The sequence below is a fragment of the Schistocerca cancellata genome, chromosome 2 (genome assembly GCF_023864275.1).
Source record: "Schistocerca cancellata isolate TAMUIC-IGC-003103 chromosome 2, iqSchCanc2.1, whole genome shotgun sequence".
In the NCBI taxonomy this organism is placed as follows: domain Eukaryota; kingdom Metazoa; phylum Arthropoda; class Insecta; order Orthoptera; family Acrididae; genus Schistocerca; species Schistocerca cancellata.
Genome location: NC_064627.1, coordinates 527496938 through 527521152, shown reverse-complemented (window position 1 = coordinate 527521152; position 24215 = coordinate 527496938). Strand labels below are relative to the sequence as shown.

Sequence of the window (24215 nt, the reverse complement as noted above, 5' to 3'; positions counted from 1 at the left end):
CAGCACAATGTCTTTATCCTATGGGTTGCTTACCATTGGCCCACAGGCATCTTTCCTCCAGAGAGTATTTGTAAATATCCCAATGGAATCATGTGTTGTGGATGCAATGCTGTATACAAACAGTGTTTTGATACACTGATTGTACAGGCTCCACCAGGAGCACCAGCCACACTTCCAAGCAGTGCTTGCATCAGGAAACCAATGGTACTGTGATCAATAAAACAAGCACTATCTGCAAATCACGTGGCTGTGGGCTTCCTTCCACCTACTGAATACTTACTTACTTACTTTTGTGGACTCGAATACCATGTGTTTGTAATTTCCTTAGTGTTTCTGGAGGTCAATGCTGGTGGCGAAACAATGTCACATGGTATGGGTCATTACTAGTATCTGTGGCAAAACAACATCAAGAGGTATGGTTCATCACAGACAGCTGGTATCATTTGCCCATGTGTCAGGGTGGTTCCAGCCCCAAGCTTCGCACCAATACCTCCTCTGGCTCCAATACCTTTGTGGCTCTTGCACCACTTTCCTGACTCATTCACTGCCCATCAGCCACCCACCTACAACTGTGCCCAATGCTGCTTTGTCCATTGCTACCACGGGCGTCACTTGGACATCCATTGGTGATGAAGCTTGAGTCCACATGCTGCAGCTGCTAGGGTCATAAACTTTTGTTGCCCTGCCAGGCCTTCATGCTCCCTCCCTTCAGACATGTGCAATTCTGCCCTGTGGTTTGTGCCTTCAGAATGAAGCTACAGCCATGGCTGACTTCCTTATGAGGGTGTTACAGCCCAGGGCGCACCATCCATCAGCTCCTGACACCCCTTCATTCCCACTGGACCCATTGTCACTTGCTGTCCTTCTGACCATAAGCCTAACACTGCTTCCATCTTCCTACACCATTGGCACACAATGTCTTTCAGACAGAGGTCACTGCTTCAGTTCCCTCTTGCTAAGCTGCAACCAACTTGATATAGACATTGTCAGTTCTCTGCACACAACAACATGACACAAGCTGCTGCCCTTTCCCCACAGCGTCCGACACTGCTCATTTGCTGCACCTTTGTCGTAAAGCCATGACCAGCCTCCCTTTCCAGGGAGGAGGTACAATGCTTTCATTGCTGCTGAGTGTTGCCCCCCCATCTCCACTATAGCTGAACCCAATGCTGTACTCCCATGGTTGAGCCCGGTGCTGCTCATCAACACTCACCAATACTTCTGGCTGATGCAGTCATGATTGACCTCCTTTTATCAATGACAGCATGGAACTTTGTGTCTCTGCTTATGGATTACTCTGATCCTTCTCTGTAGTAGAATCTTTCCCTGCTCTTACCCACCCCACAGGGACAACACTTCTGATGCCCCTGACCTTTCTCCTGCCAGCTTCTCTCTGTGCTCCTGCACACGCTGTGATGACGTCCTTCCCATCACCTGCTGGTCTCCCGCCATTCACTTATTCCCATACTCCAACACATGCATGGTGACTCCCTTTCTGTCTGCCATCCTGGGCCCCCCTTCAGCCTGCATTTTTCCTATGCTCCTGTGGCCATTGCTGCAACAACTCTCCTGCTATTCCCTGGCCCATCTCCAGCCAGTTTCTTTCTATGCCCTTGTATTCTCCCCATGTGTTCTTCCCATCACTCTGTTCTCTCAGCTCTTTTTGTCATGTCCCACCTACCGCCACCATGCTCTCACAGATGGTGATCAGTGTCCACACGTTTAGCAGCACCCAATGACACTGTGTCTGTTGTCAGCATCACTGCACTCTTGGCATCACACTGGTCAAGCTCAGTCTCCCATTGTTTCCATTACCTCCACCCCATGGGCACCAGTGCTTCACAGCCTTGAGTCTTGGATTCCCAGGATTGAGTTGCAGCAGCTCTGGACTCTCTCCCACTGGGCCTTATATATCAACCAAAGGGAGCTGTTATTTGGTGTCTGTAGCCTTCCTCAAGCAGCCATCATGACTGGTGAAGTTGCTTCCACCTGCTGGGCACTCAAGGCAAAATGTGACCTCCAGCAGCAGCATTCAACTGCTCACACAGTTCTGGCACAGAAGCTGGCTATACCTCATAGCCCATCAATCAGAACTCAGTGACAGCATCCTGGACATGCTGTTCTACATTGCACCATTTCCACAATATTTCATGGTCCACTGTGTATGCCATTTCTCAGCAAAGTGGGATAAGCCTTCCCATGGAACTGGTATTACACGAGGTACTTTGTTTCTGTTATTCTCAAGTGGTCCCAAATGATCTTTCAGTTCTTGTTAGAAACAAAATTTATTGTGAACTTGTGCAGTGAAAAAACTGTTCTTTACTTCAGTCTGGGACTCATTTATTACAGCATGTGTTACCCACATGGATCTTAATACGAGTATAACAGGAAAGTTACGTATTTACAATAAAGAGGATGTTGTCATAATTTAGCAACTATAGACAAAACTTGCTTGTGTCTTTGTCAAAAAATTCACCACATTGTTTGCTATAACTTAACTGAAAGTGCACCTTTGTATGTTAATTTGTTCTGTATATATCTGGTGGGGCTTGTCTTAGCTGCCTCACCTCATATGCAGTACAACACAGTATTAATTAAAACCAATTGCTTGCCTGATTTGTAATGTGTTCAGTGCTCTTGAGTTCTTTTGAGTATTTTTACTGATATTCATTAATTTTCAACAGTTGGACTTCCCTGGTGTGGTTGTTTCTGGTATGCAGCTGATATCAGAAAATGCAGAAAGAAATGAATTTGCAACATTCTGGCAGAAAAATGATGTTGATCTTTCCAGAGGGCTTGATTTCACTCCACGAGGATCAGTGTTTGCTCGTTTTACACATTTACAACATGCTCCATATGTCTTTCTAATACAAGTAAGTCAGTTCAGGTTTGTTTGTTCAATTATTACTCCTTTTTATAATTAAAGAAACAGCTATCATCTCTTCAAAATTAGGGTCTCTTTTAAGTATTTTATATTTTTATCTGTTTTCTCCCCATTCACTATATTTCCTTGTATTTTTTTCTTGCTTTATCTATTATTTCATATTATTTTCATTTGTTACCCATAATTCTTTACACCTACCAATGATTTGCTTCCGTTTTCTTTCTTGCAGCCTTTGTTTTCCTTGCTGACAGGTAACAAATAATTTTCTATCCCAACAGCACCTCATAATTTGTTTCACACTGTCTTAAATTACTGATTCGCTGGATAAAGGTAGTCCCATTTTTTAAAGATATAAGTTCAGCTAAGTTTTCATTTTGTAATTGTGATATCCTGCTTTAGTTGTTATTGTGTTCCAAATTTATGTATATATGTTATTATTACTTGCCATCTAATGTATAACAACATTCATTGTGAATATCTGTCATGGGATGAAACATTGCATTAGGTACAGTAATTTGTAAGTTCCCCTGATAAGGTTTTCTGTATTAATCTTTACCTTTGTAATGATGAATGAAGGTGTATTTCCAGAAGGACTGAAGTACACAGTAATAACTCCCATTAGATACATGAAAAAACAAGTGACCTTTGTTTATTGATTCTGCTACAATATGTGGTTACTTCTCATCCTGAAGTCTAAGTGATCTGCCTTTTCTTTCTAACCTTCCCCGACATGTCCCACTTTCCTCCCTGAAGAAGGCATTAATATTTCCAAAGGCAAGGAATGATCATTTCACTTTTAAATGTGTCTCTCGGCAGTATCAATATTTCATTTCTTGAAGGCAAATACCAGGTAACATTTTTCTCTTTCTCAGTATTATCTTTCATCACGGTATTGGTTTTGTTGTTGGATTATCTAACAAAGCTGATGCATGATAAGATTGTGTGTAGTTATCAAATCATAGTGAATGCAAATAAATATTTCAAACATTGACTGCAGTTAAGAAACATTTTACCAGAAAGGAATGATGAAGGAAAGAAATGGAAGGTATATAAGCAACATATTACATGCTACCATAGTTGAAAACAGATAAATACTGCTATGCCAGGGGAGGAAAAAGATGGGCTATGCAAGCTGAGAAGTATCTAAAAATTGAGCACTAGGAAAGATTGATACTGAATGAAGATTGAAGAAAGTAGGATTGAAACTGAGAAAAATGATGAGTGCAAAATGAAAAATCCAAAGTAAATGGAAAAACTGAATATGATGTAAACATTCTCAGTGCCCCCAGCCTGCTGTTGTGACCTTCAGTCAGAAAGGACACAGTAAAAGGTACAATTGCAGCTGTGGATTACGTTAGATCAGATACAAAGAAAGGAAAAAAAAATGAAATAGGAAGGAAACAAGAAGCAGATGTTAAATAGAATTCTGCAACGTTGCATATCTTATCCAGTGCAGGTGACAGAGGCACTGATGCAGAATGCCTGATTCATGACTGTTATCCTTCAATGTAGTGTTACGATCTGTGATTTGCTATAAAATTTGATGGGATGTACTCCTCAAGTTCCTGTTTTGAGCGAGTGATTGCAGTAATCTGTGTATGTCCCTATAATTATTTTGTACATGCTGACTCCTGGTATCATCTAATACTTGTTTAAGACCAACCTTGTTCTCAAAATAAAATAAGTAATAAATATATCTTAGTTTACCAGTACAGAAGGGGAGAACTGCATGCCATAATCAATAAACTTAAAATGATGTATAAACAGTGCAACCATCCATTAAATTAATTTAGCATTATCTCCATGACCTTTAATCCAAATATGTAATATATCATCAAGAATTAATTTACAAGTATATCTAGAATGCTAGAATGAATACACCACAGTTCATCAGCAGTAACAAGTGCACTAGTGCAGGAAGAAGTGGCCACAAAGTCTCAGACAACATTAGTGTCTTGTATGTGACAGTATCTTGGAGAGAAATTTTTTCTGTTGGCATAATTCCAGAACACATTATCCTCATTAATATGGAGGACAACAGTAGTAACCCAGTTTATGCCACCATGACCATAGTTTCTATCAGTGGAAACTCATAGTTAATACCACAACAAACCGCAATGGCACAGACTAATGGCTGATACATAGCTGCGGAAGTAGGCATGTTAAAATAAATATCAGCATCATATAAATATGATGAATAGAGCAACTTGACAGCACAGTGATGCCTAAGTAATGACTGATAGAAATTGTGACTGTGTGTTAACTTATATGGCAATGTGCTAGGTCAGTCTGTATGTAATACATTTATACTTCAATGATTTGGCCTGATCAAGGACATAAAGAAAGAACAAAATAAAATTAAGGTTATAAAGTTTCACATTATTAGTGCCAGTTTGCCTAGCTGCTAGCTGGAAGTAAATAAAGAAAATAAAATAACCATCAGAAGAAATGGTTGAATATTAATAAAATGTAGACAGAATTAAAAAATGAGATGTACCTTGGACTGGGTTCTTGTTGCCTTTTTCCAAGGCACAACCTATGTGTAATGGAAGTAGCCAACATCATCACTAAAGCAAAATATATCATGAGTGTCGAGAAACTCAGAAAGTAAGTAAGAAAAACTGGAGAACAAAAAGAAAAAGAGGACTGCAGGTCATAAAAGGAAACATTATATGTGATGCAGTCTTAACTGAAGGTAGTGGGGACATGTCATTGTACTGAAATTATAAGTTTTTTTTTTCTATGCTACTCAGATTGTTTTCAGCCTTTTATATAACTGTATCAGTCCATGGCTGTATTACTGGTAAAATTTTTCTGTATAGCTTTTTGTACTTGTGGTAGTAGCTTTGAAAACCAGGATTGTTTTGGTTGTTTTTTATGATGCTGAAGTGGTTGGGTGTTACAGAGGATTTCTTTATACTGTTGGTCATTAGTTATTTTTGTTTTGTATTTTGATGTCTATTAGTACTTTTGGAAACAATTCTTCAAATTTGAATTTAAATATTGATGGAAACTTTGAATTGACAAAATTATTCTGTTTGTTAGTATTTTAGTTTTGTCTTCTACATATATGTTTATTTTTAAGATGTGGTTGGAATAATCTAAAGGCTAAGATTATTTACAACAACATCACAACTTTCTTTCTCTAGGTCAGTGTTATAATGTCAAGTTGAACACATATATTTCAGAACGATACAACACACATAAGTCACAGAGTAAGTTGACAAGCAAGACATGTGCACACGTTAACATTTGAATGAGCACTCAGTCCCAGTCTAGCGGCCGCTGCTCGGCTGGCCGCTTAGGTGGCACAGCTGCTGCATGGCTGGCAGACAGTGCCGCACGTAGAGGACATGCGTAATTGTGCGGCGACACTTTGAATGATCGGCGAGTCACAACACTTTTCCCCCCTTTGAAATTGTTGCACTGGTCCTGATGGAGGTGTCCTGGACTTGGCCAATATCCATAGGCATTGTTTGACTCGCCATAAAGCCTCGAGGAGGAGGCTTCCCATACGGACGGAAGTGTCCCCGATGATAACGGGTCGAGATGACAGGAGACGTAGGGGTCGAATCTGCTGGGGCCCCATGCACCAATCTGCCCGTTGCAGCAAGTCCAGTTGATATAACAGGAGACATGGGCAATGTGTCTGCGTCCGTTGGAGGAGGAGGCGAGTAGATTGGCTCTGACAGAGGATGCTCATCCAGTTCCTGCATGGGCACGTCTCCTGGTGGTGTCCGCTCTTGAGCTGGCATCATAATGACGGTGAGAGGGCTGCGTTGTGAGTATTGAGAGATGCCAAGATCCCAAGCATCAGGTAGCGCCGAAGGTGGTGTAGCGGCATTCGGAACAGGCGTTGCCAGCACACGAGGCTGAAGCTGGTCCGAATGACGCACTGCAACACCCATGTCCATCTGGATTTCATACAGGCATCGGCCACGGTGTCGTAAGATGCAGCCCGGGCTCCATTTTGGCCGCCTGCCATATCCCCGTACCCAGACGAGGTCGTCGGCTATGAACCGGCCAAGTGAAGGCACCCGCGGCCATGAGGTGGAAGGACGCAGAAGATGAAGAAGCGTGTGGGGCTGTCGGCCATGTAAGAGCTCAGCCGGGCTGTGGTCGCCCATGGGAGTGAAATGGTAAGATGCCAGGAACGGGAGAAGCGCCTCATCAGCAGCAGAAGAAGTCAGAAGTTTTCGCATCTGAGCCTTAAATGTGCGGACCAGTCGTTCAGCCTCACCGTTGGATTGTGGATGGAACGGCGGGTCCGTGACATGCATAACGCCATGACGAGCACAAAAATCTGCAAATTCGGAAGAGGCAAATTGCGGACCATTATCAGTAACAAGACTAGAGGGGAGACCTTCCAAAGAAAAAATGCGGGCGAGAGCACTTGTGGTTGCCGTGGTGGTAGGCGACGTGCAACGGACAATGAAAGGAAAGTTAGAGTAGGTGTCAATTACAAGGAGCCAATAAGTACCTAAAAAGGGTCCCACAAAGTCAGCATGAATGCGCTCCCAGGGCTTCTCAGGCGAAGGCCACGGTGACAAAGATGACTTCGGGGCAGCGGCCTGTGACGCACAAGGGCCACAGGCGGCGACCATGTGTGCTATTTCAGAGCCGATGCCAGGCCAGTACACATGACGGCACGCCAGAGATTTTGTGCGAGACACACCCCAGTGCCCTTGGTGAAGGAGGCGCAAGACCGAAGCACGCAAAGACGCAGGTACCGCAACACGCGGCGAAGCATTGTCAGTGGAAAGGAGGATAACACCATCCCTAGCCATGAGGCGGTAGCGCAAAGCATAGTAGTTCCACAATGGATCAGAAGTCTTAGCGGATGGGCGATCTGGCCAACCCTTCTGAATACAGCGTAAAACCTGGGAGAGGGTAGGGTCAGAACCCGTAGCAGCCACCAGCCTGTCCCCAGTGATGGGGAACCCATCCACAACCCACTGCTCGGCAACATCCAGGTGGAAACACAAAAGTTTATCCCTATCAAATGCCAGATCAGCACCCATGGGAAGGCAAGACAGTGCATCAGCATTTGCACATTGAGCTGTCGGCCGGAAATGAATCTCATAATTGAAACAAGACAAGTAAAGAGCCCAACGATGGAGGCGGTGTGCAGCCTTGTCGGGAAGCGACGTTGATGGATGAAACAAGGAAACAAGTGGTTTGTGGTCCATAACAACATGAAATTTGGATCCATAAAGAAAAACACCGAACTTATGAAGAGCATAAATAATGGCCAGAGCTTCTTTTTCAATTTGAGAATACTTTTGTTGGGCATCCGTGAGCGTTTTGGAGGCATAAGCAATGGGTTGTTCCAAACCGTCAGAAAAACGGTGTACAAGGACTGCACTGACCCCGTATTGAGAGGGGTCTGTGGCAAGAACAAGATGTTGGCCAGGTCAATAAGTAGCCAGGCACGGGGCCTGTTTCAGCATAGTCTTCAATTTCTGGAAAGCCGCATCGCATGACACAGACCAGTGTAAAGGCACGTTTTTATGCAACAGGCGATGCAACGGCTGAGCCACCGAAGCCGCAGACGGTAAAAACTTGTGATAGTATGCTGTTTTCCCCAAGAAGGCCTGCAGTTCCTTAACAGATGTAGGGTAAGGAAGGCCATCGATCGCAGTGACAGTTTGGTGAAGCGGACAAATACCATCCCGAGAGAGTTGAAACCCCAAGTACGTGATAGATGCCTGAAAAAATTGTGATTTCTGAAGATTACACTTAAGACCGACAGTCTGTAAGACATGAAAAAGTGTGCAGAGATTTTGAAGATGTTCTTCAGTGGTGGAGCCAGTGACAACAATGTCATCCATGTAATTGATACACCCATGGACAGGGAGCAATAATTGTTCCAAGAATCGCTGAAAGAGAGCAGGGGCGCTAGCAACCCCGAAAGGCAAGCGTTGGTATTGATAGATGCCGAAAGGCGTGTTAATGACCAGAAACTGCCGGGAAGCAGCGTTGAGAGGAAGTTGATGATAAGCTTCCGACAGGTCAATTTTAGAAAAATACTGGCCTCCAGCAAGTTTAGTGAACAGTTCTTCAGGTCGGGGCATAGGGTAAGTGTCGATGAGGCATTGAGCATTTACAGTGGCTTTGAAATTGTCACAGAGACAAATATCACCATTTGGCTTAGCAACGACAATGACAGGAGAGGACTACTCACAGGAAGCAAGACCCCTGAAGTAGTGAGATGATCCAGCTCCCGTTTTACCCGATCACGAAGGGCCACAGGAATGGGCTGAGCCCGAAAAAACTTAGGCCGAGCAGTGGGTTTGAGTGTGATATGAGCTTCAAAGTTGTTTGCACGGCCTAACCCAGGACAAAAAAGGGACGAAAATGTCGTCAACAAGGAATCCAATTGAGCATAAGGAATAGCATCAGAGACGATATTGACAGAGTCAAAAAAGATTCTCTGTGTTACTCTGGTCGACCACAAATATGGGAACAGTGCGAACGGTGGATTTGTAAGATACCTCAGCATTAAATTGTCCCAAGAGAGAAATCTTCTGCTTATTGTACGTCCATGATTGCCGAGTGACAGGTGACAGGAGCGGAGAACCCAATTGAAGATACGTCTGAGAATTAATTATAGTGGCAGCAGAACCGGTATCCACCTGCATGCAAACATCTCGACCAAGGATTTGGACATTGAGGAATAACTTCCCTGAAAGGGAAGAAGTGCAATTGACAGACAACACAGAATCAGAATCAGCGTCATGTTCACGAACATCCTGTATGTGGTCAGATTTGCAAACGGAAGACACATGACCTTTCTTTTTGCAATTGTGACACACAGCCCAACGTTGGGGACAATCCTCACGTGAATGTTTCGTAAAACACCGCGGACATGGAGGAAGTTGCCGGGGGTTTTGCTGTAGTTTCTTAGCGGGTTGTTTATGGTTAGGCCAAGGCTGCGCATGGGAGCACACTGCAGCCACGTCGGCTGGCGGGGACACGCCGCACGCATCGTCAACAGTGCACAGAGGTTGTATTTCCCTGACATCACCCCAAGCCTCTATTTGCGCCCCAGCGGCGTGAGAAATTTCAAAAGACTGCGCAATGGAGAGAACTTCATCTAAAGTCGGATTTTCCAACTGAAGGGCACATTGCTGAACTTCTTTGTCCAGCGCCGACCAGATAATAGCATCCCGTACCATGGAATCAGCATAGGATTCTTTGTGAACGTCAGTAAGAAATTGACACTTTCGACTGAGGCTGTGAAGTTCAGCAGCCCAAGCGCGATAGGATTGATGCAGCTGTTTTTGACAACGATAAAAGGCAACACGAGAGGCTACCACATGCGTTTGCTTTTGAAAATAGGCAGACAGAAGTGAACACATTTCAGCAAAGGACAAAGACACAGGATCCTTCAAAGGAGCCAATTGCGACAACAACCGATACATTTGAGGTGAAATCCAGGAAAGGAACAGAGACTTACATGGTTGTTCGTTCGTGACATGAAATGTCAAGAAGTGCTGTCGAAGATGTTTTTCATAATCAGACCAGTCTTCCGCCATCTCGTCGTAAGGAGGAAAAGGAGGTATAGCCAACGACAAGAAACGCCCCGCATTTGACGCCGCGACAAAATTGCGAATCGCCGCTGTTAGAAGCGTTTACTGTTCAAGGAGACTGCAATAGTTACTCAACAGTAGCCATGGAAAACTGTGGGTCAACGGTGAAAAGGAAAAATCCACTACCTCGTCGCCAATTGTTATAACATCAAGTTGAACACACATATTTCAGAACGACACAACACACACAAGTCACAGAGTAAGTTGACAAGCAAGACATGTGCACACATTAACATTTGAATGAGCACTGAGTCCCAGTCTAGCGGCCGCTGCTCGGCTGGCCGCTTAGGTGGCGCAGCTGCTGCATGGCTGGCAGACAGCGCCACACGTAGAGGACGTGTGTAATTGCGCGGCGGCACTTTGAATGATCAGCGAGTCACAACAGTCAATGAGTTTATTTTCAGCGATTGATACTTTATGCTTGTTTACCCTTGTGGCAGTGTTAAACAATTGTGATATTCTGTAAATATATTTCATGTTCAAGAATGTGTTTAGAACCTATCTGTGTTCATTAATATTTAAATCTCCACAAATGAGAATTTGCCCTTAGGATTAGAAACCATGTCCAATACTTCCACTGGGAGAACAGTAAGTACATTTTATAGTTAATCTTTTGAACATACATAGCTTTCTTACCTCTGTAGCTCATCTCTTTGGATGTTCTTCTTCACTTAATAATGTAATGTCATTTCTAACTTTATTAATAATCCCTTCCTTTACATAGAAGCATGATGGTTTTACTATAATGGGATTCTTTATTATATGAGTTTAGAGTTACACATCTTGTTTCAGATCACATACACCAATGTTCTGCTATGCAAACAGTGAGCTATCGGTATTCTGTAGTTCCACTTTTAGGTGTTGCACTTTATTTCTGATGAATTGGACATTTTGGTGGAGAACTGAGCAACACTGAGCAATGCTTGCCTTGGAGGCTTGTTACTTTTCTTTCCTTCATCTAAAAGTCTTTTGGATGATGAGCACATAGATTTTTTTTGTTCATCACTTCAATATCTACGGTTGCTTCTGTTGATTCTTCAGTTGTTTTGCAATTTTAATGGTACCAATGATGACGCTACTGTTTCTACCTCTTGCGACTGAGAATGGAGTTGTGTCACCCCTCCCCCTCCTCCCCCCTTGATTGATTATCTGGCTCACCAGATGTTCTTTCCCCAAGCCATTCAGATGGAGTCTTGTTGTGTGTGGAATCTACATCCTGTATTACTTTTGTCAATGCATTTCACATTTTGGGCAAACTGACTAATGGCACTTCATATTCTGCATTAACATGACTGCCTCACAATATTGTGGTGAGTGGAATAATCACAGTTCATGACATTTGTATCTATGAAATTTCCCAGACAAGGCTTAAGATCACATGTAGCACAGGCCATTTCAGTTTTATAGACTTCCTCTTTGCCTCCAAGAAATATGGAAAATTTTTCTCATGCAGGTTTTATTATATTTGCAGATGCAGTTATCTTCCTAACTCAACAAGCAGGGCTGTCAGTTTCACTGCACTATACGAATTTATATTAGTTTTCACATTCAGTTAATTTGCAAGTTCACAATTATAGCTGTCTGAAAGCATAACCAGTTATCTATTATCAGAGTTCAGTGCTCCATTAGTTTCAGTTTGGGTGTCATTTTGTATTGTTTCACATAATTTACATGACACTTCATGTCTGTTTTAGAGCATAATCTGAGTTCAGACATAACAAAGTATCGCAGTAGAATTACACCCTCCATGCCAACTAGCATGGATTCTGAAAACTTTGATCACATTAATCCAACTCACACTTTTCTCACATGATACCCTGCAAGCCAAGGATCAAAGTAATAAGGTAGTTCAAAAAGCATTTTACTCAGTACCAAATCTTTGCTTATTAGCAAAAGTATGACAACTGTGGGTATCAAGAAAAATTTGTGACTGGATTAAGGTTTTTTGATGGAGAGACACAGCTTGTTATCTTGGATGGAGAGTTCCCAACTGATGTAAAAGTAACTTCCATCTGTGCCAGGGAATTATGTTAGGACCCTTGTTCTGCGTATTGTATTCTAATGACCTTGCAGAAAATGTTGATAGTAACCTCAGACTTTTTGCAAATGATGCAGTTTCTATAGTGAAGCACTATGTGAGAAAAGCTGGCCAAATCTTCAGATCTTAATAAAATTTCAAAGTGGTGCAAAGATTGGCAACTTTGTTTAAATGTTCAATAATATAAAAGCATGTACTTCACAAAATAAAAAAAGTGTAATATCCTATGACTACAGTATTAGCAACAGTTGGAACTGGTCAACTCATACAAGAACCTGGGTGTAACATTGTGTAGTGACACGAAATGGAATGATCACATAGGCTCAGGTATAAGTAAAGCAGGTGGCAAATTTTTATTTATGATACAGTTTTAGGGAAAAGCAATCATTGGACAAAGACGATTGTCTACAAATCACTTGCACAGCCCATTCTATAATATTGCTTAAGTGTGTAGGACACACACCAAATAGGATTTACAAGAAATATTGAACATATACGGAGAAGGACAGCACAAAACCATCAAAATTTTGTTTGACACATGGGAGAATGTCATGGAGATGCTAATGAAATTTAAGTGGCAGACAGCTGAAGATAAGCACAAACTATACTGAGAAAGCCTACTTACAAAGTTTCAAGAACTGACTTTAAATGATGATTCTAGAAATACATCATAGCCTATTGTGTATTGTTCCCATAGGTGTTGTGAGATTAGCGTAATTACAGTGTATACAGAGGCTAAATGCCATTCTTCCCACACTCCATACATGAATGGAATAGAAAGAAGTTCTAAGAACTGGTAAGTAGGAAGTACCCACTACCATGCACTTCACAGTGGTTTGTAGAGTATGGATGTAGATGTAAACAGGTAAGATTTTACAGTGGAATAAATATATTGAGAATGCAGGAAGTAAATGATATTGCTTTCCATTTCCAATGTAAATATTGTTCAGTTGCTGGTGACACAGACACTCAGTTAATAATATACCATAGTTACTTTGATTGAGAAATGAGTTATGACATTGTTATGTTTTTTTTTAGTTCTTCCAGTAACATAGTACATGTGTTGAAGGTCCAGTTAGGAAAAAATAGAAATTTCTCCAGTACATATCCAAGGGAATTATGTTTCTCATTTATTTGCAAATCTGTCAATTTTTTGCAGTCGCTTTTCTATACATTTATGAATTCATCATCTTTTTATGGATCAAATCAAATTATTCAAAGAATTTCATTTTGGATATTATTCATATCATACTAGAATAAAATATAATTGTGTGCTTACTATTCACCAATTAAAATTAAATGTTCAGATGCCTCAATATGTAGGAAGGAAAATACACACTAAACTAAAATACAGAAACATTCTGAATGTGAAACACAGACCACTGCAGAAAAAGAATGTACAATACTTCACTGCAGAAATTACAGATGCTGTATAACAAAGCAGCACCGAGGCATTTGTGATGTCTTTGAGACCATTCAACTCCAATATTCAGAAAAGCCAGGGAGGTCAACACAAAAGATGCTACCATGTGAGAATAAATTACCCATATAATAGAGTCTTTAATGTGACCTCATGACAGATGTAATAAATATAGTACTGCTTGTGTTCTATGTGAATGAACAAACTTAAAATCATGGTAAAATACACTACTCTACTATATGAAGTTAATGTAACATGTTAATGACAAAAGAGGATAGCAACACATGCAGCAACAATAATACCAGCATCACTCTTGCCGCATTGGTAGAATCTAGGCAGAAGTTGAAGCAAGTATAAATAGTAATTAGCTGTAAATATAATGAATAATATTCAGGACAAGTATGAAGATGTACTGAAGCACAGAAGCATATTGTTTTTTTATATAATATGACTTATTATTATAATTTCTTAGGTAATATGCTATTGGTGTTTATGAATCAATCAAAACTAAAACTCAGTTAAACATTAATGTAGTTTAAATATTTGTTTTTTATATAATTGCAAAATGAGTATTAGAGTCAACAAAATAATTAAAATAAATTTAAACTTAGGTGGACAATTCTGGACCCACTCGAATGGGTACTATGAGAATATTTTTGGCTCCAAAATTTGATGAGCGCAGAAGACCTATGCTGTTACGTGATCAGAGGCACCTCTTCATAGAGTTGGATAAGTTCACAGTCCAGTGTAAGTACTACTTGTGATCACTATTGTTACTTAAACATTTATTAATAGCTAACAATTTACAGCACTATTGATATAGGGTATAACAAAAGTTTTCTTACTAATCAACTAAAAGCAAACTAATTAACAAAATCAAATTAAAAACAAAAAAATTTGAAACACAGGATGCTCAAAATTTGAAATCATTTTAGTTTCTGTCATTCAGTATCACAGAAAAAGGATCACATATGATATGCGCATTTGTTTTTGAACCATTTACTTAATGTTGCTTATGGCCTGTCTCAATATGTCTTATTTCATGACTGTTGGAGTAATTTAGTAAAAAAATTGAGGACTATACTCTCCATTACTGAAGAATTTCTGGACTGTGAATAACGTACTTGATGTGCTGCTCAAAACAAATAATTTTAACCACGTATTGTTAGTTTTTAATTTGATCACTACAAAGCAACTTAAAAGAACTAGCTTCACAACTTTTTGGAGACAATTTGGAGAACTCAAAGAGCTAAGGAAGCTTTCAGAAAGAGAGATGTTGTCAAGCAACTTGCTCATTCTATTAAACATTGTATAATGAGTAAACCATTATAAATGAGAACATTATTTTTGGTGTATACGCATGTTTCATGCAGGAATTGCAGAAATGTGATGAAATATTATTGTTGTTCTTTGGCAGAGTAACAAAGTTGTGTGTCAGACAGGGATTCAAATTTGAACACATCTCCTTTGCACACAGTGCTCATTGCACTATTTGACCCAAGCGTCATATACCAACTGAAATATTTATCTTGCCACTATCTCTCATCCATTCCATCTGAAGGGGTTCCTTTGTAAATCTGTGGATTACCATCCTTGGGAGTAAGGGTACAATAAATAGTTCAGCTTGTAAATAGCCTCGGTGTTGTCCTTTTTCCTGTGTATAACTGTGGTTGTTTGCTCATTTGAAATGCAACATCCTATGATTGTTTTATGACTGTGAACTTGTACTTCATTTCTTGCAATATACAGTTACAGCAAACATATAATCAACACCGTCATCTTTACTATTCTCCTTTCATTAAAAATAAAACAACTTCAAGGTATGGTAGTTAATCATTAAATTGTATTGTTGATTACATTTCATTATGTCACAAAATGACTATAAAACAATGGAAAATCCAAAATGGAATATAAATGACAATCAATCTTCAAAATTGTACTGACTAACTAATACTTCAGTCTATTCCTTTAACATTAATGTACCTCAGGAATTCAGTGCTCCTCCATACCGGACTGCTATGGTTTATGGAGCCTCTATAGCCACATCACTAGAGGCCTTTTAATTTTGGTGATGTCTGCTACATGTGGAAGACTTATTTCATCCTTAGATGTCCTTGGAAAACATGTGAAAATAAGAAAATGTATGCTTTACAAAAGTAACAGATGACTGTAGTTATTCTTTGGTGGCTCCAAATCAACTATCATTCTGTGGTAAGGGATCGTGCAAGATGCATGCCACCCATATTACAAGGGCTGTGATTCATTATGTATCTTCCATAATTAGCCATGAGATATAACAGACCTTCAGAGGCAGTGCCCATATAATATATCCGTATCCTGTATCCATCCCTTAGGATTTAAATAGGCATAAGGCCTCCTTTCTTGATAGAATTATCCTTGTATGTAAGTGGGGGGGGACACCATTTGCTCTTGAAAAAGAAATAAAACTTCGCTGCTTTTTTACAACTTTCAAATATAACTGGAAATGGTACATACCGTCATTCTATCTCACGTCAAAACCTACATTTCTGAGTATTCTGTAGCACATTTCCTCTAATATTCTGCTAACCATAGGCTGCTTCTTGAAACAATATTGCTAGCTTCTTGGGAGCAGGATATTTTTTTCCATGCTCTGATTTACATACAATGTGTTTTATTTATGAACTTTACAATTAACTAACCTAAACCACACATATGTTGTACATGGTAACCATTTATACCTCTCCAGTGTGTACGATAGCAACTTTTGCATAAGTGACTTTTTCTTGCTAACTGAACAGCTGATCCTTGATTTTCATTTGTTGAACAATTAATATAGCTCTTCACTATTTATTTGTATCATTTTTTATTCTTCTTAATTAGTCATGTTATGACATCATAACTTCAACCCAGTGTTTACTGATGGTAAGCAAGTTTTCTTTTACTAGCTTACATTTTCTTCACTGTCAAAGTGAAAGTGGTTTGATATTTACTGTAAATTTAATATCATTTCTCCAAAAGCTGACTACTTATGACTTTATTACCAACTTATTGTTATATGTTAACTCAACTTGGTTCGATTTCTTATGAAAGACAATGTTGTTCATTATTTAAAAAATCTTGAGTGGCTTTTTAAAAAAATATTATTGCAAATGGAGGACTGTCTTTCCAATTTGTGGGCAACACTGGCATGCTGGAAACAAGTATGGCACATCTACTTGATTTACTGTTTTAATAATCCCTTAAAATTTTATATAAATCCAAACATTTTATATTCTTCAAAAAATTTCAATGAAAAATTGTTTTCCCCAAAAATATTTCTATTCTATTTTTACAGTTCTATCAGTCATTATGTGTGTAGTAAATATGTTTATGATGTCCATATTCTGAAGAGCTTGCTTTCCCATTATTTCCCTAACTTGGGGCCTACATTTCTTCCATTATATTCTGATGTGTGGCTCATCTCCAGAACATGTGGTGTTTTCCATCATTTGTCCCCTACTACCATCCTGGCTGTATATTTACCTGATGCACTCCACAAACTGACTGTTCCACAATCTATTCACCCCACCCCCAGGCTGCCTCACTAGTTTTCAATAACAACTTTCATCCTCATATTGAAATGTACAATGGTTCTGTTATCCTTACAGTTGTCCATTCCGGGACCATCTATCTCTGGATAATCTTCCACATCTTTATTTAAGGTATCCAGATCATTTGTGAACGTTAACAGTTCATTTATATTTTGCCAACTGTAGTATCAAATTTATTTTCTGATCTGGTAAGATAAATGGTGTACTAGTTGACTTTCATCTATCAGGACATCTAAATATTTTCAGCCTGTCAAGTGTCTTTGTATACTTCTTAAAACTTCTCCAGCTCTGGTTCACTAGATGACAAACATTTCTTTTAAAATTTTTCCTCGTGGTCATCATATGACTTAAAATTGTTCCTAGTATGCAGTTCTCCACTCTCACTGCATCCCAATCCAAATAACTGTGGACATAATGTACTTTATTTTGTGTCATCCAATTGTTTTTGTAATGATTTTCAGAAAGCTGTAATAAAATAAGAAGGGCGAGTCTCACCTACAGATTTGAAATTTTCAGAAATTGTTTGGTTAAATTTGTTCCTGATTCTACTCAAAATTCCTCAAGTAATTCTTTGTCTTTCTAACATCTTCTCTAATATTTTCCAGTTCCTCCTAAATTTTCCTAAATTCCTTCCCTGTTTTCTCAGTTTCCTGTTGAATGAGGTGAACTTATAGATAAATCAGTTCTTTCATGTAATTTTTTCTCTACTACATCAATCACACATTCTTCCAATACTTTTAAAGGGCAGTGTAAGAGAAATAGTTCATCTGATTTTTTGGATAGTCCAGTACACTTATTTGTAGGCAACTGTTTGAAACTTGTTCTTGAAGACATGCAAATTCCTGCTTGGTTGACTTCTGGAGTTGTTTCAAGTCAATTTTCACTTCTTTGAATTGTTCACCTAATTCATGCCTAAAGTAAATCGCACTGATTAGTGATTTCAGATTCCATTTCAGCCTTTAGATTGAACATTATGTTGTTTAATTCAGTTATTCACTGACTTGCTTCAATCTTTTCCTGACACAATTCTATAATCCTTGAGTTTTCTAGCATGTTGATGTGTTACTACATTTGCTTCATAGAATTTAATATTTATTTTTTATATTTTGACATTTATTTGTTTAATAACTTCACTGTTGCTATCAATTTTAGCACTACTTTTATTTAAATCAGCAGTTTCTTGTTTAATTGTTTCTAAAAGTTTTTCCAGTATCAAACTTTAATGGATGGCATATTTTCTTATGTCGAATGTGGTCTAATCCTGTACTGTAATCTTCTTAAGCAAGATATTCAAAGTGTTATATTTGCCTGCTTTATTTCGTTGTTGATTATCCTCGGTGTCAACGTACTGCATTGTGATACTGGCTGAAAAATGTGATGTGTGTGTAAAGGGGGGGGGGGGGGGGTGAAGTTCAACACTGACTACTTTAAATGATGTAGCCAACAGATGTGTTTCACAATTCTTTACTTTCACTGTTCACAACCGCCCCCCCCCCCCCCCCCCAATTAGTACACAGTTATATAGCTGGTTAACTATTGTTTAACTTTTGATAAGCATTGATAATAGGTTGCAGGCAAACATCCACATACTGCTACAATAGTTTACTGTTGAACATCTACAAGTAGTAAAACCCTAACCATACATATCACAGTCTTTCAAATAAATTGAACAGACATTATCATTGTTTTAAAACAAGACCTATTGGTGTAACACTTATTTCACAGTTACGTTGATGCATTGTTGTTGATCTGACCAATACGGCTTCCACATCTGAAACTCAGCCATGGACTGACTGTCTCAAGACCAAAAATCAGGCCCTTATACATCCTCACAATAATAGACACTGAAACTACACATTGTTTGATGTTTAATTTACAGAAATTACAATTAAAACTGAACTCATTAAATTAACTAAATACATCGAAAAATTCATTCCTTTTAATAGTTTCTTCTGCTACGAGGGTTAGGCCAAATTATTTGTTTAAATGATGTAATTAACAGATATCAATGAGCAAACAATACTTTTGACAAAACTGTTAATTACTGTGGAATTAATTAAGGGCTGGCTTTGCTAACATGTCTTCGAATAGAGCCAAATAGATCCTTTAAGAACACTATTAGTTGTTCTTCCAAATGTTTATAATTTGTACAGAATTTATATTTGTTTATATGTCAACAATAGAATTTAAGTTACAAAACAGTTACTGATTTCACCCTATAATGAAAGTATTAACTAGGAATAGTCAAAATAAATCGGAAAATCAATTATGACAAAACAAGAGGGGAAGTAAAATTATCGAAGCTTGCTTTGTCACAAAAGGAGGTGCTATTAATACCTTAATGAATACTTTAGCTGTAATTAATGACAGTCTGCAAGAGTATGTGTCTTAAAGTGCCTTGATCAGTGTCTTCTCTCTTGTGCAGGTGATTAATAAATATATGCATCAAGAAATTTTAAATAACCAAAGTGACAGTGTAGATGTTTTAAAGTTCAGTCAACAAACATGTATTTTCAAAATAATATACAGATCAGCTTGTAGATTTCATAATTCATTTCAGTGTGCTCCCTACATAGACTTCAATGAGTCTAAACTAGATTACATGAGTGTCAATATTGTGTAAACATGGTTAACCAGAACAGTGATTCTATGGACACCATCCCTTAGTGTTCAGTAAAGACTCACTGTACATTACAATGGCTTGGCACTGACTAACTCTACACTGGCTAAGCAGAAACACTGGCTGAAGATAACTCTGACTTACTGTTGAATGACTGTGGCACTGTCCAATGTGCCTATTTAAAGACTTGTGTGCGAATGTTTGGATAAAATATTAAAACACAGAATATTCAACATTGAATAATCATACAATCCCTAATATGAGACAGTTTCAAAATGTTACATAGATTAACCTTCTGAATAGGTCAGGTGAAGAATATTGAAATTTACAATTTATAAACTATAATTTTGAATTTAACAATATTTTTTTTACATTTTAATACCTTTCACATGTGTTAATATATAAGAAACAGTGTTTTAGTTTTTATTTTTAATTATGATTAGGTTGCCTGCAATTTACCTAATGCTATGAGCAGGGCAGTATTTAGACAGCAACAACATGTGCAGCTACACAGGGCAGCAAAATTTTTTTTTTTTTTTTTTTGGGGGGGGGGGGGGGGGGATGGCAAAATCTTGCCATTGAGACTTTTGTTTTAAGTATAATTTTAATCTTCACTGCATCAGCATTCAGGCATTCACTAATTTACTGGCAATGTGTTGGTAAATATTTCTACCTGTCACTAAACTCATATTTTACTACTAGTCCACCTGTATAATGACTTCCATGTAGCAGTGGATGAGTGCATTAAGCCTCCATTAAATACGTAGCGTGCTAGCTGTGCAGTCACCCGGTGTAGTCTCCGTGTTGCTTGCTACAGCATCGCCCCTGTCAAACAGGAGGTGGTGCCCGCACTATACCACCCTTGCCTGCAGCATGGTGTTGGCAAGTGGTGATTTTCTACAAAGTCCAAAGCAGGCAAGTGTTAACAAGATCGTAGCAGAAATAGAAAGAGTCATTCATTGCATTGGTGTGTGCAAATGTATATCTGTACTACATATGACATTTTGATAGTAAAAATGTGATAAAAGGGGCTGCAGCAAGGAAGAAAATTGCTAAAAATCTATGTCAGGCAGGTATTTTCTTTGTTTATAAATAAGAACACAGTTGCTAAAAAAACTAAACTCCATGCAAACAGGCCATGAAGGCCCAATGGTACTGACCAGCTGCCATGTAATCTGCAGCCCACAGGTGTCACTGGATGTGGATATGGAGCGACGTGTGGTCAGTACACCACTCTACCGGCTGTATATCAGTTTATGAGACTAGAGCCACTTTTTCTCAATCAGGAAACCTCACAAGGGCTGAGAGTGCACAGCCTCACAATATCTATACATAGTACCAGATGAGTATTATAGCGTACAATACAGTTCAGTTGGAAATATTAATGTGCTTGCACAAACTAGCAACGCAATTGTAGTACAGTTTAAGCTACATATATGCCACTTTGACAACAGCTTCTTCAGTATTGATTGTTAAGTTTATAGCCCTTAAAAAGCCTCATCAGCCTCAATCAAGTGTACCGATGGCATTTTCTACCACAAAATGGCCCATGCATATCTGTTTATCCCCTTCATCACCCATCAGCACATGAGGAGCCGGCATGCTTGGAGCCGGCAGTGATTTTGGAGCCAGAATACATCTTCCTTCTATGAATTTGTGGAAAAATGCAGAGTTTTCAAAACTTCTGCTGTCACTATATCTGCCATAGCTGCCGATGTCAGTAACCAAGGAGTTGTAACTGTGATCAGTAACTGCCATCAGGACAATTGAAAACAAGTTTTTGTAACAAAAATAATTTCAGGCACCATTTTTAGGACACTTCGTTCTAAAATGCTTCCCATCTATGCTGCCGGAGCAGTTAGGAAAATTCCACCATTCCATCAATCCCATCTCAATTTTCTTCCAGATTTTTTCTGCTGGTCGAGGTAAATACAGTGGTTGTAAAATGTTGTACAGTTCTTGACACACATATTTTACTAAGCTGGAGACAGTTGTCCTTCCCATGCAGAATTAAAAAGTGATGATGTGATTTAAATTACCAGTGGCCAAAGGTCTGGAAAAAATGTACTATTTGTTAGTAATAAATGTGTCATACGAAATAAATAATTTGCATGCAGGTTGATTGAGAGATGAGTCTGTTTGAGCATAATGGAAGAATCTATGAGACTCCTACAGCAAATACCTAAAATTCTTAAAGATCCAAGAAGTATCAGAACTGTCCATGGGCATGTCATTTGGAGTTTCTTATTGACACACTGTCATCATGTCATATGTCACCAGATGTTGAAGAGTCAGAGGATAGCGAGGTGAGAGGAAGAGACATAATTGAATCTGTAATATCAGGTCAGCTAGGAGAAAAAGCCAAATCAAAAAGAAATAAATGAAGATGTAGCTGCAGTCACAAATTATCAACACACCAGGGACAGTAACATGAGAGAGAAGTGCAAGCTTGACCGTATGCCAACTTATTTATCAGTTATGCTCACTCTTCAAAGACATTCCCAGCTCAAACACAAACGCATTTAAAAATGCTGTGGCACAATATTTAGAGAGATTGAACTTGTGATATTAAACAATGAAGCACCACCACCTCTATCCCCTGCAGTCATAGGATCGGGACTCAGCTTAGTTGTATTACAATGTACTGCAGATACTGTTTCATAAAATGAAGTTACCATAACACTTTTGGAACCAAGGGAATCTTCCAATGATTTTCTAGTGCCAGAGAAATGCATGAGAAGGAAAAGGTTTGTTTCAGTGTAGTTGATTGACAATTGATCTATAGCTCACACTTGTTTGTACACAGTGTTGACAAAACTTTCAGTTTATATGCTGTTTATTCCATGTTTTATAATTATTACTATTTTTGAAAATATATAGTTACAGTAAATAATAAAATAATGTAAATGTTTTATACCATAAAAATAATATTCTGACACAAATAATGCTATGCCAAGCAGTGACAGAAGAATCAGTTAACATCACAAATAATAAGCTTGCCTCAAACAAACTGACAAGTCTTTCCTCTGAACCTACTGACTTTCTCTAGTTCGTTTCAGTTTTTGAGATTTTTAGTTAAATGAGCTTGTGTAAGGTTTCCAGTTGTTTGCAAGGCATTCAACAATAACTGAAGAAATGATCTTCACAAGACCACAGTTCCTTGCAGACACAGTGAAATTCCCCATCACCTTGACATTTAGTGCTTCATATTTCCACTTTCTTTGTTTCCTCAAAGCAAGTGAAAACAAGGCCAACAGTTGTTAACCTTGAGTACTGCTGTACATGTTTACTGGACAGCAGCTGATGTGCTCACAATGAGCACCATTCAACAACTAGATCACTGCATTCTGCCCGCACTCTTGTTTTACCACAACTGACCGCACTGGGCAACAGAGTGTATGGGCAGCCCGCTTTCTGTTTGACACAGCCTTACTCTCCACATTGTGACATAGCCTATGAGATCTCAAATATGGTGTGTTGTTTGATTCTTCATCCATTCATGGTTATGTTGCCATTATACACAACACCATTCCACATGGTTCACAGCTTAAAATTAAGGTATGTAATTCAAGTATTAAATGGTCTTAGTGAAGTTGATTCTGTTGTATTTGGTACAATAAAATTGAGTAGACTTTCAACTATCCGGTCATGACTATCTGGTCTCTGGACTATCTAATCTATTTAATGAATGTCATGAAAGTACTTCTCCGTAAGAAAATGAGGATGAAATTATTGTACTTACATTTTTGCAAAGCTTTAGCAAGCAGCCACCAGCTACAATGTCGCATTCGGGGGGACGACGGTTCAATCCTGCGTCCGGCCATCCTGATTTAGGTTTTCCGTGATTTCCCTAAATCACTCCAGGCAAATGCCAGGATGGTTCCTCTGAAAGGGCACGGACGACTTCGTTCCCAATCCTTCCCTAATCCGATGAGACCGATGACCACGCTGTCTGGTCTCCTTCCCCAAACCAACCAACCAACCAACCAGCTACAATGCTGCATGGCCTTGCAGAATGCTCTATATATCTTTTGTGCTTCTAACACATCTGGAGTCACAATTACAGTATTGAATATATTATGGTAACCA

At 39.1% G+C, this 24215-nt stretch overlaps 1 protein-coding gene across 1 annotated transcript in view; it reads left to right on the top strand.

Annotated features, from left to right (window-relative positions):
* LOC126155944 (phenoloxidase 2-like) overlaps positions 1–24215 on the top strand; it is a 306288-nt gene that overhangs the window by 255524 nt on the left and 26549 nt on the right. The window contains exons 10-11 of the mRNA XM_049916267.1: positions 2685–2873; positions 14546–14681. Of these exons, the coding sequence (XP_049772224.1) occupies positions 2685–2873; positions 14546–14681 (325 nt within the window). The remainder of the gene's footprint in view (positions 1–2684; positions 2874–14545; positions 14682–24215) is intronic.